Below are 12614 nucleotides of genomic sequence, written 5' to 3'. Positions count from 1 at the left end.
TATAGCACAAAGCAAATGGAGGCCACAACATGGCCCTGACCCCATGCCCTTATCCAGAAGACAAATCAGCCTCCATCATTAACCCCTTTTCCTCCTTTGTCAGTGAATGCAATGTTTATTCTTCTATTTAAGAATACATAGGGACTTCCCTGGTAGTGCAGTGGTTAAGAATCCGCCTGCCAATGCAGGGGACACGGATTCAAGCCCTGGTCTGGGAAGATCCCACATGCCGTGGAGCAACTAAGCCTGTGCACCACAATTACTGAGCCTGAGCTCTAGAGCCTGCAAGCCACAACTACTGAACCCATGCACTTAGAGCCCGTGCTCCACAAGAGAAGCTACCGTAATGAGAAGCCCGCGCACTGCAAAGAAGAGTAGCTCCCACTGGCCGCAACTAGAGAAAGCCCACGCACAGCAATGAAGACCCAATGCAGCAAAAAATTAATTAATTTTTTAAAAAAGAATACATAATCACACAATCTGAGTTCTAAGTCACACTCTGCTGCTTCGCCAGAGACTATGCTTACCAACCATTCCCTTTTTCCTTCTCTACTTGATTTTCCCCCTCAGCATATGAACATACTCAATGAACTTCAACTCAACATCTTTCTACCGTAAGAAGCTTCTGCCTCGGGGCCTTTTCACTTGCTGTTCCCTCTGCCTGGAATGTTTTTCCCCAAAGATATTCACATGGCTTGCTCCCTCACTTCCTATGTTCAGATGTAATCACATAAGTCGTCCCTGACCATCAACATAAAATCACAACTCTCTGTCAGGTACTCGTTTCCTCCACTATCCTCTTAATTTTTCTCCATTGAACTTATCATCACCTGGCATGTTGTTTGTTTATTGGCTTTTTTTGTTTGCTTGTTTTTCTATATCTTCCGCTTGAAAGTGGGCATCACAATGGCAAGGATTGCATCAGTTTTGTTCACTGTTTTATTCCCAAATAGTGGTTCGCATAGGAGCTCCACAAAAATTGTTGAAGGACTAAATGAATTATAAGAAGTAAACATATTCAAGAGAAAGCATTCTTTTATATTGGTAATCATTCACTTTGGTAATCAAAATGCAAATTAAAATTTGAGAAATAATGGATTAAAGAAAGTTAACTAGACACTCCCAGGAGCCCTTCTGAAGGTCTTTATTCTAAAACGTTAATGTGAAGAGAATCTGAATGGGGAAAGGAACGTACAGTCTTTACCCCAAGCAGATTGAACACAGACCCCGCCTTTTCCAGCTTTCCCAGCAATGGCTCCAGAACCGTGTGCCACAGAACACCAGTTTGGGAAACGCTGCTCTACAGAAACGTTTAAAGAAGAAATTCTACCCAGAAACTGTTTAAAACAATTATTTTATTAATTAACCCTAGCTTATTAGAAGCTCTTCAGCAAAATAGCTCTATTCTTCACAAACTATAGGAAATGAGAAATGTGTTCCATGGCAATTTCCCTCCTACTGATCTGAAAAGAGATGATTTGTTCTTCATGTCTACGTGACCCCTCAGGTACATTCCTCTTCATTTTCAGATTATTGTCTGAAGGCTCCTCGTTTGAATCACATCTATCACAGACCAGTCATGCATAGAGAAAACAAATTTAATTTATGCTCCCAAAAATGCCCTTTATAGAAAAATGAATCACAAAACAAAATTTAAATAAAAACATCAGTCTTCTAATAACCTTTGTCATTTGGAGAAACTCTTCACAGGTAAGTGGCTCCTCCCTGGGGAGTTGACAAAGAGGCGTGCTACTCATTTCTTCCAGGATGGCATCGATGCGGAACTCGATCAAATCATTGACCCTGTCAATCAGCAACTCCAGGGCCTCTTTGGAAAAAAATAAAAGAGATTAAGCATTTTGTTTAAAAAAAAAAAAAAACCAACATGATTAAATTTCAGTAGCAAAGTCAGGATTAAAGTTGCTCCATAGAGCTGCTTCATACTTGGTTTTCTCACACTGTTCTTTCTTTCTTTTTTTTTTTTAATTTTACTTATTTATTTATTTATTTTTGTCTGTGTTGGGTCTTCGTTGCTGCGCGTGGGCTTTCTCTAGTTGCGGTGAGCGGGGGCTACTCTTTGTTGTGGTACACAGGCTTCTCATTGCGGTGGCTTCTCTTGTTGTGGAGCACGGGCTCTAGGCACGTGAGCTTCAGTAGTTGCGGCACGTGGGGTCAGTAGTTGTGGCTTGCAGGCTCTAGAGCGCAGGCTCGGTAGTTGTGGCTCATGGGCTTAGTTGCTCCACAGCATGTGGGATCTTCCTGGAGCAGGGCTTGATCCCATGTCCCCTGCATTGGCAGATGGACTCTCAACCACTGTGCCACCAGGGAAGTCCCAACACACTGTTCTTTCTTAAACCAGTTTCCCAGCTTTCTCAGCCTGCCTTACTCTGACTCAAACTTGAAGTCAGCTCAAACGCATCTCCCCCAGGAGGCTTTCTGTGAATCTGCCCATATTCGCATGGCCCCCTCCTCCTGTGCCGGCATCGACCCCTGAGCACTCCTCCATCTCAGAGGATCTTCTCCATTCTTATAATGCTATGGTTCATGCATTTTATATTATTCAACCTTCAAATTGTAATGAGCCTAAAACATATCTCATGCATATCCAAAGACCCCTTCACAATTTATCCTTGAATCTAGTCCCCAAATCTACAAAGCAAAACAAAGAGGGTAAGAGGGTTCAACCATAAATTCCTCACTCCTCTACCCCACCCAACCCAGTACCTATAAATATTCTTGAGTATAGTGAACCTGGTAAAGTAAATAGGTGGACCCTTCTGAGCTCTAAGTTACTTGGAAGGTACAGTGAAAACATACTAATAAGACAATCTCTTTAAAAATTAGGATATAAAAAGACTAGGTACTATTTCAGCAGCCACAAATACGAGAGAAAGAGAGAGAGAATAAAAGCAGTTATCACGAGGGGTATGTAGAAGGGAGGCTCAGGAAGGAGGGACCCAGAAATGAGGTGATGGGATCAAAGGGTAGGAAAGGGGTTACGGAGAAAAAGAAATGTTAAGAGATTAACTATATAAAACTATTGCAATTATGAATCCATGTGTGTCTGGGTGTCTAGTACAAACCCAACTCAGAGTAATACAAAAGCATAAGAAAGAGCCTGATTTTCAAGCCCTTTGCAGTCAGTATGGGGAGAAAGATAGAACCATTAGAAGAAACCAAAATACAGATTCTTTAGTCCCAATGTGAAACAGAAGCCACAGGAAAAAGTGGTCCTGTGTGGTAGAATAGTCTGAGTGGGCTTCTTGGGAGTGGGACGTACTCTGGGGTATAAAACATGGGGAGAATTAGGGCATGGAGAGCAGGTGAGGACACTGTGTAGGAGAGGAGAATGGTGATTTCTAAGTCTTCCTAGAACAATCCCTCTATCACCATGTTCCAACCTGTGTTCCACTGTCCACCACAGAGGGTCTACAAGGTGTTAACGTGCTTTCCTGGTAAGCAGCCAAGGAATTCTGGGAAATGCCACCTACAGGAGCCCACTTTTGGAGACCACTAAATATTGGCATATCAAGGGCTCTGAAAAGTCCTCCAGAAGAGAAATCTGCCTGACTTTGTTTAACCTGGATTTCCCAGACTTATCTGAGCCTAGACTTCTTTGCAGCATACTTGTACACATTCTGGGAAACTGTATTTAATGGAATACACCACGTTACATATATTTTAAAGTATATTATATCCCTCATTAGGAAAAAATGTTTGCTTAAACTTTTCCCATGTACCCTGCTGTTCAGCAGTCTGCTGCGTCCAAATCACATTTTCCAAATCAGGGTCTCAGAATACACTAACCTATTAATATAAAAAGCTGAATGACTCGAGTTCCTTTAAAGTCTAATGGCCAACAGTAAGTATAATTTTAAAATGTAGTTAGCCTCGGGGGATAAAATTAAATACTGAATATATACAGTTTCCAGGAAATTAATGACTTCATATACTTGGTAAAAATTCGTAGGGAACAGCTTAAGAATATCACTCCTTGTTTCATTATTCATATCACAACATCTATAAGAAATTATACCATAGACCTTAAAAACTCAGCCTTTTGAATTGAAAAATAACAACCATTTAAACAGACTTACTGATCTTTGCAAAAGCATTTTTCAAGTACATCTTAATGTTCAGGGATGTCCAGGTCAGTGCAGCCAGGCCAGGCTGCAGAGCTTCCTCCACCTTTGCCAAATGAGGGACCATCAGTTGCTCTATAATGGGAGGCATTTTTGACTTCACTCTCTGATATTCAGCCAGCATCATCTGCAGGGAAATAGGGGTGAAGTAATCAAATAATATCTCACTTTGAATATCTAGTAATAGCTCATTTTTATCCAAAACGATTACTTTTATTTAGGGTCCAGTTGCAGGGCTCCAATAGCAGCCTGGCAAGTAAAGCAGCCAAAACATAATAAGAATAGAACAGGCAAGAAATCTCTCCATAGACACAAATTCCTAATCTAATAAAATACGACTGAGAAGGAGAGAAAAAGAACTTAAGAGCAAGTTAAAGGACAAGAATGTTGTCTGCTTTGTTCAATGTGCCTGAAACAGTGCCTGGCACATAGAAGGTGATCAATCAATATTTCTCTGATTAATTAACTAGCTGTTATTAGAATGAGCATTTGTGATCAGAAACTCATGGTCCTCCATTGAAATTTACCTGCTGTATAATGTTAAATTGTGTCAGTATTTTGTTCACATGTTACCATATTTAAATAAGACTGATAGTACTTCCAGCCTACCTTTTATAGCAATGTTAATATTAATAATAATTAATTATAAGAAAGTAACTTTAATGCACTTCTTAAATACAATTGTTTTTAAGCTCATCTTTGTAATGTGCGTGTGAGTATTACTTTGTCATTAGATCACTGTTTCCCAAGGTGTTTACGCTGAAATGCAAGCCACAAGAGATTCTATAAGAAAAATGGTCCCTGGGTGGATAAGTTTGGAAAACACTGTACACAATATCTCCCTTCTTTGACAGTCACAATTAATAGTAATGATTCTGAGAAAATTGCAAGAAGGAAGTAAGAAGCCCAACAGTCTTTGTGAATTGTGTTAAACTCAACATTTCCCATTGGACTACATAATCCTTTCTTCATTTAATACTTTTCCACAATTTCTGTAATATCCTTTCAATTTCCATGAAACACCTAAAGTTGATGGTTCTATTAGCAGCTACTTATACATTTCCTGAACTGTTTATCCACTGCTTACCTTTTTTTCAATGTTCATCACTTATTCTATTTGGGAAGCAATTCTTAAATCAGCCTCCAGCAGGCCTTTTACTTCCTACCTTAATCCTTTAATCTAGGAGGTATTATTCACCCATTTTATAAATGAAAAACTGAGGCTTAGAAGGGTAAAGTAATTTGCCCAAAGATAATGCTTTGAATCCAGATTGACTTCAGAATCTGTATTCGTAACTATTAGTCTATGTTGGCTCATCTCTTTCTAGTTTGAACTGCCTTCCAAGGAATAGATGAAGAAAACAAACTCTCAGCTGCTTCAGCATGTCTGTAGAAGCCTGAAAACTGTTAAATATTCAGCACAATAACTCAGCAACACCTGAGATAGTCTCCAAAACATGTCAATAGATCTGCTCTTACCAGGTACTTGCAGTGAGTGGGAACTTTTAATGCTTTCAACCTCAAGATACAATAAATGTCACCCAGATGATAATTCACTTGTTAGAATTGTCATTTACAGCTGTGGTGGTTTTAAAACATTCTTTGACCGTCCTCCCTTAATGGGGTGGGGTTTATGTCCCCTCTCCTTGAATCTGGGTGGGCTTATGAAGCCCAACAGAAGACAACAGAAATGATGCTATGAGACATCTGAGGCTGTCCAAAAGGCCATGTGGCTTCCTCCCTGCTTACTGTAACACCCACCGTTGGAATCCTGAATTGCATTATAAGAAATTCTACTACCCTGAGGCCTCCCTCCATCCTGGAATGCTCACATAGATTCTCCAGTCCTTAGCCCCAACTAAGCGAAACTTCCAGCCATTCCCGCCAAAGAACCAGAGAATGAGTCCTTCTTGGACCTTCCAGATCAAACATCTGCCAACTGAACTAAGTAATCTTAGTCAATGCCACGTGGAACAGAAGGATCACCTAGCCAAGCCTTGCTTAAATTCTTTATTCACAGAATCATGAGGTATAATGAAATGGTTGCTTTAAGCCACTATATTTTGGGATTGTTTGTTACATGCAACAGATAACTGAAACAGCAATTCTGTGGACAAAATTATCATTAGTAATTTTATATTCTGATAAACAGTGTTTCTTAATAAAAATACTTTCTTTTTCCTTTTTTATTTATTTTTTATTGAAGTATATTTAATTTACAATGTTGTATTAGTTTCAGATATACAGCAACGTGATTCAGTTATACACACACACACATATATATATATATATTCTTTTTCAGATTCTTTTCCATTATAGGTTATTACAAGATACTGAGTATAGTTCCCTGTGCTCTAGAGTGGGTCCCTGTTGTTTACCTATTTTATATATAGTAAAACTAACTGTTTCTTTACAAATATGTAGATTGACTTAGCTATTTTTCTAACATCCAAGAAAAATCTAAAAGGGAATTCCAACATTCTGACTAGTATCTGATGAGCTTACATTTGAGGAATGTCTGTCCATTGCCAATATTAACTTTTTAATATAACATGAAAGAGTGGGAAAACAGTAGACTACAAGTTTGGGTTCTTGTCCTACCTCTGCAACTTACTAGCTATGAGACCTTGGCTACGTCATTTAATTTCTCTAAGCCACGGTTTTGTCATCTCTAAAATAATATAATAGTACTCTATTCCAATTACGTAACATGGCTGTAGAAAATATCAAATGGAATAATGAATATAAAAATGGTTTGAAATGTAAAGTATTATGCAAATGTGTGGCCTTATAGGGCTTGTCCTATGATATTGGCCACTATAAAGTTCTAACCATGGTTTCCATGTTGTCAAATATCGTGGCAGCGCCTCTGACCTCATCTTGAGCATCCTCTGGGCAGCATTTGTCACTGGTGACCATTCCCTCCATCATCAGGTTTTTCTTACCCTTGGCTTCCTTGACACTTGGTTTCCACCTGCCTCAAAGGGCAATCCTTAATTTTACTAGCATATTTGTCCTCTTCTATCAGACCTGTTAATATTGGAACAACTCAGGGTTCAATGTAGGCCCTCTACGCTTCTTTATATTCTCCTCCTTGGAAATCTCATACAGGACAATGACTTTAAATAGCAACTGTATTCTAATAACTCTCAAAAATACACCTTCAACTTTGACTTCTCCACTCAACTCCAGACTTACATATCTATCTGCATGGATAACACCTCTGCTTGGATCTCTAAAAATCATCTTATACTTAAGATGGGAGCTATTGATTCCTTTCTGCCCCCCAAAACAAGCTAGTTCCAGTCTTTGCCATCTCCACAAGTGTAACTTCCATTTGGGGCCACTGCATGTTACCGAACATGTGTGCAGAATACAACCAACGTAACGACTGAATAATTCCATTGAGTTGCTCACACCAAAAACAAAGGGATCATCCTTGAGTTCTCTCATAACCTGCCTGTTGACATCATTCTCTAATTCACTGATCTACTACTCTGCTGCATCCTAGTTCAAGCTGCCATCATCTCCATCCTGAACCAGTGCAACAGCTCTCAAACTAGCCTCACACTGACCCTTTTTGTCCCCTTAGAATCTACTCCTCACCCAGCAGAAAGAATGATTTTTATTGTAAAAGACATCATGCCTTTTTCTCCTGCTCAGATTCCTCTAATGGCTTCCTGGTGCACTCAAACGTGTAACCTTGGTTTACAAGCTCTATGATGACCTGGCCCTCGCCAACTCTACATTCTAGCCTCAGTCACTCCACTACAGTCGTCCTGGACACTTTCTGCTTCTCAACAGTAACACACCACCAGATTTTTTTTTAATGCACACTGGGGCTAGCCAAGAAGGAAAAAAAAAATAAAAGTACTATACCTTCATGTTACTGAAGTTCTTTTTGTATATGTCTCGTTTCCGGAAAAGGGAAGCTGCAAATGGTGAAACTTCCAGACCCATCTGTGACATGCACTCTGTTTCTCTAAATAAGGTTAATATCTGAGGATCAAAGTTTACAAACAATTCTCCTGTGCCGGGAGCCTTCACCAATAAAGAAGCCTCAAGTCCTACTTGAATTTCTTCAGTCTGTGAGAAGAGATCAACATTGTTACTAGTAGAGGGTTCAATGCAGACACAGGGTATCTAGCTTGGCCATTTCTGGGAATGAAGGTCATTACGTCTTCTTCCATGGATTTGAGCTTCTCAAACTAAAGACAATGGGGTCTCTCACTCTTCTCCTAACTTCACTCTCAGGAAAGAGTTTTCAAGTTCTTGGTGGTGATGTACAGTCAATTCAACAAAATGCTTGGGTCATGCATCTCTCACACCTGATAAGTGGATACTGCAATAAAGGTGACTTCTCAAAAGCCACTTCACTCCCTGATACCTTCGTGCCTACTCAGTTATTTTTCCTAATAAAAGTTTCAAGAAACCTACCAAGCTCAGTCTTCAGTTATTTAGAAAAGCAAGGTAAAACACTACAGAGACATCTCTGTTGTTGATTCAGACACCAAAATTTGAACTAGGAAAATGAGATACCATTTTAGAGGCCTTGTTAGGCTGAATTTTATCCTCCAAAATACTTCCTGTCAATCTACAAAGAAATACAAGTGTTGGTAGGGTATGAAATATAATTTGATTAACCCAGTATGGCCAAATAAAATTTAAAACTTTGTTTAACAGGCATACTAGTGTTCACAGACACAATGGAGAAAAAAAAAGAAAGAGAAATCCTAATCAACCAGGTACAGGATCCCATAAACAGGATCTTCTTCCTTAGGAGTTTATAAATTAAATAAAAATGAGTTTCTGGGGCTTCCCTGGTGACGCAGTGCTTAAGAATCCGCCTGCCAATGCAGGGGACACGGGTTCGAGCCAAGGTCTGGGAAGATCCCACATGCCGCGGAGCAATTAAGCCCGTGTGCCACAACTACTAAGCCTGCGCTCTAGAGCCCACGAGCCACAACTACTGAAGCCCACGTGCCTAGAGCCTGTGCTCCGCAACAAGAGAAGCCACCGCAATGAGAAGCCTGCACACCAAGTCGAAGAGTAGGCCCCCGCTCACCGCAACCATAGAAAGCCCGCGCGCAGCAACGAAGACCCAACACAGCCAATAAATAAATAACTAATTTATTTTTTAAAAAATGAGTTTCTGTTACCTGGCTTACGATCTTTTTTCCAAAATTAATTATTGTTTTTCTTCAGGGACATATTACACTCTTTGACTGATACTTAGAGTCAACGAACCCTGTCTTATAAAATACCCACAAACTCAACTTTCTATGGGAATAAAACTGCCCAATGCGAGCAGTTTATAAACTCTTATGGAGTCGTCTTTGAAGAGCATACATGCAGAGACTCACTTGCTGAAGCCATGCCCTGTGGTAGAGAACCTCAAATGCCAGGAGGACCTTGGCCACCCTGTTGTAACTGCGAATCACAGGCTTGGCTTCCGCCGTCTGGAGCACAGACGGGTGCTGCTGGAAAAGCTGCATTGGTTGCTGAATCCGGTGGAAGAGCTGTCGGGCCCACAGAATCTTCCCAGCAATGGGAGGCTGGTCTCGAGCCAAAGGAGGATCGTCTTTCTGCTTCATATACAGCTTCGAGATCATATCAATGTCAGCCCCATAGTTTTCAAGGATACGCCGGTATTTGTCATCAATTCCAAGATTAGGTATATCCAATCTGATTTTTTTTTAAAGTGAAAGGCTTGAATTAATGGGATGATATTGAGAAATCTTATTTATTAAGACTTACTATAAAAACATATGCTGATGGAAGAGAATGAAATATTTGTGTTAGCATATTAAAAAATCAAAATGGAATCAGTCTGTCAATCATATCACAATAGAGAGGTTATAGCTTTTCGGTTTGTTTCTTTTTTTTTTTTTTGTCTTATGGGATCTTAGTTCCCCAACCAGGAAGTGAACCCGGGACCTCGGCAATGAGAGTACAAAGTCCTAACCACTGGACCACCAGGGAATTCCCTAGAGTGTTTTTTGGTTTTTGGTTGTTTTTTTTTTTTTTAAATAGTATCAATCCTTAAAACCTAGTCAAAACTTTTGGTAAGAGTGTCTTCAAATTACTTAAACACTGGGCTTCCCTGGTGTCGCGGTGGTTGAGAGTCTGCCTGCCGATTCAGGGGACACAGGTTCGTGCCCAGGTCTGGGAAGATCCCACATGCCGCGGAGCAGCTGGGGCCGTGAGCCATGGCCACTGAGCCTGCACGTCCGGAGCCTGTGCTCCGCAACGGGAGAGGCCACAACAGTGAGAGGCCCGCGTACCGCAAAAAAAAAAAAAAAAAATTACTTAAACATTAAATGATATTATGATAGGCAGTCACAAGGTACTTCAAAGCTGAGAGGAAATAAAACAAACTCTTAATCCTCTGAAGAACTTTAAAACTGTGGCCTTGTTATTCAGATTGTCAAGAGAGGATTTCCTTCCCACTAGAATATGAAATAATAATAACGTAAGCTAAACCATGTTCATATTACCCCAATTTAGAAAATAGAATTTAGAAGAGTCTTTCAAATTTTTACCTTTCAAATTTCTTTAACATACTTAGAGCTTGATTTGTGTTTTTAATCTTTTCAAACGTAACATCCATGAACTTCTGCAACTCATTCTAAAACAGAATAAAGTCTGATTATGAACAGTGAATTAGCATTGCAAAAAATTCTACTTAGCAACAAGATAAAAGAGCTCCCCACCTCTGCAAACACATACAATATAGGACAAAGTATAACAGAGAAGATAATACTCATCTAAGCTTAAAGAAAGATAAATGTCCAGAACAAAGAGGGACATGAAGGCCAGAGCAGTCATAGGGTTTGGTGCCATGGCAGGCCCCAGGGATACTGGACCAGATATTTCTTCCACAAACATCACATCTTAGGATCAAGAAATCTTCTTGCACTGAAGAACTGTACAGTTAGCCTATCTAAATAAACACTCAAATTTTTTCACAACATAAAAATATCCGAGTATAAACTATACAGAACTTAAGACACAGTAAATCTTTACTGAGCCCTAACGCTTGGACCTGGTTTTCCTTGCTTTTCTAACTTATGGCTTCACAAAGGCCTACACTGAGCTCTTCATGAACACCTAAGACCTCAATTTAGTCTTTTCTCTCTGAGCCTTAGGTCCATTCTTTCAGTCTTTTGGAGTCTGGTGTGGAATCTTCTAGTCCTCTTAGCTCTGGGCTCTCAGGCCCTACTCAGTTTTTCCTAAGGCGGCTTGCCACCTCAAACGCTGGTCCTTTACTAAACAGTGCCTTACTTTGCCCACTGGAGACAATATCCTTCTAGACTTCCAATGGTCCGCCTGGTTCTAACGTGCTGCATCTCTTTGATATTATTATAAGCATGAGCCCGAAATCTGGACAGGATCCCAGGTCCTGATGCCCTTGACAGCAGATCCCTGGACACAACCCTGATCCAAATCACTCATGGACAGTATATCTCGTGCTCCCACACACACACACCCTCCAGTCTCACATCTTGGAGATGCCACAGTTACTGGTTTTCTCCATTCCGTGTCCAAGACTCATCACCCCCGCTCACTACACCCAGAGTCATGGGAAGGTCAGTATATGCCCCCCAGTTTTACAGAAACAAAGGCTGAATTCATGACAGTGCGTGAATTATTTAAAGGAGAGAGTATAAAAATGTTAGTTAAGAGAAAGTGGTTGGAGAAAGGGAAAAGGAAGTCAGAGGAAAACTGGTCAGCAAACCGAGGAGAGAAGTGGACCATTTTTGAGATGGAAGACAAGATGAATAAAAGTGTTGAATGAGGGCTTCCCTGGTGGCGCAGTGGTTGAGAGTCTGCCTGCCAATGCAGGGGACACGGGTTCGTGCCCCGGTCCGGGAAGATCCCACATGCCGCGGAGCGGCTGGGCCCGTGAGCCATGGCCGCTGGGCCTGCGCGTCCGGAGCCTGTGCTCCGCAACGGGAGAGGCCACAACAGTAAGAGGCCTGCGTACCACAAAAAAAAAAAAAAAAAAAAAGTGTTGAATGAAAAAAAAAAATTCAAGAAGACTAGGAATTAGTATCTATAACTAGTGCTTAAAAACCAGACTTTAAAACATTTATAAAATTATATTCTCAGTATGATAAAAAGTGGCACAGTCTTGAAACGGTCTTCCCATTACTCTCATTTCCACTCCATTTACTTGGAAAACATCAATCATGTTCTCACACCAAGCATGGCCTCCTCTCTGGAGCCTTTCCTAATCCCAATCAAGCAACAATATGGAACTGTTTTTCTCCTAGGTTCACACCCTACCTTATGGGTTGTAGCAGTTCTCAGAGTCTGTGTAATGTTCTGCAGGTCTGTTCTCCGTATAAGTTTCTTTAGAACTTCTTTGGAATATGTCAACTTATCTTTGGATCCTTACTTCCCAGTACAATATCAGAATATTATACTTTTATAATTAGCCACTCTTTGCCCTTCTTTAATAATATATTC

General features: G+C 40.4%; 1 protein-coding gene across 1 annotated transcript in view; it reads right to left on the bottom strand.

The window, feature by feature from the left end:
• DNAH5 (dynein axonemal heavy chain 5) overlaps positions 1–12614 on the bottom strand; it is a 376240-nt gene that overhangs the window by 169198 nt on the left and 194428 nt on the right. The window contains exons 15-19 of the mRNA XM_033436578.2: positions 10685–10770; positions 9506–9827; positions 8022–8228; positions 4098–4269; positions 1683–1828 (exon numbers count right to left, since the gene is read on the bottom strand). Coding sequence (XP_033292469.2) covers positions 1683–1828; positions 4098–4269; positions 8022–8228; positions 9506–9827; positions 10685–10770 — 933 coding nt within the window. The remainder of the gene's footprint in view (positions 1–1682; positions 1829–4097; positions 4270–8021; positions 8229–9505; positions 9828–10684; positions 10771–12614) is intronic.

Source organism: Orcinus orca, chromosome 3 (assembly GCF_937001465.1).
Source record: "Orcinus orca chromosome 3, mOrcOrc1.1, whole genome shotgun sequence".
In the NCBI taxonomy this organism is placed as follows: Eukaryota; Metazoa; Chordata; class Mammalia; order Artiodactyla; family Delphinidae; genus Orcinus; species Orcinus orca.
This window is presented reverse-complemented; position numbering and strand designations above follow the sequence as displayed.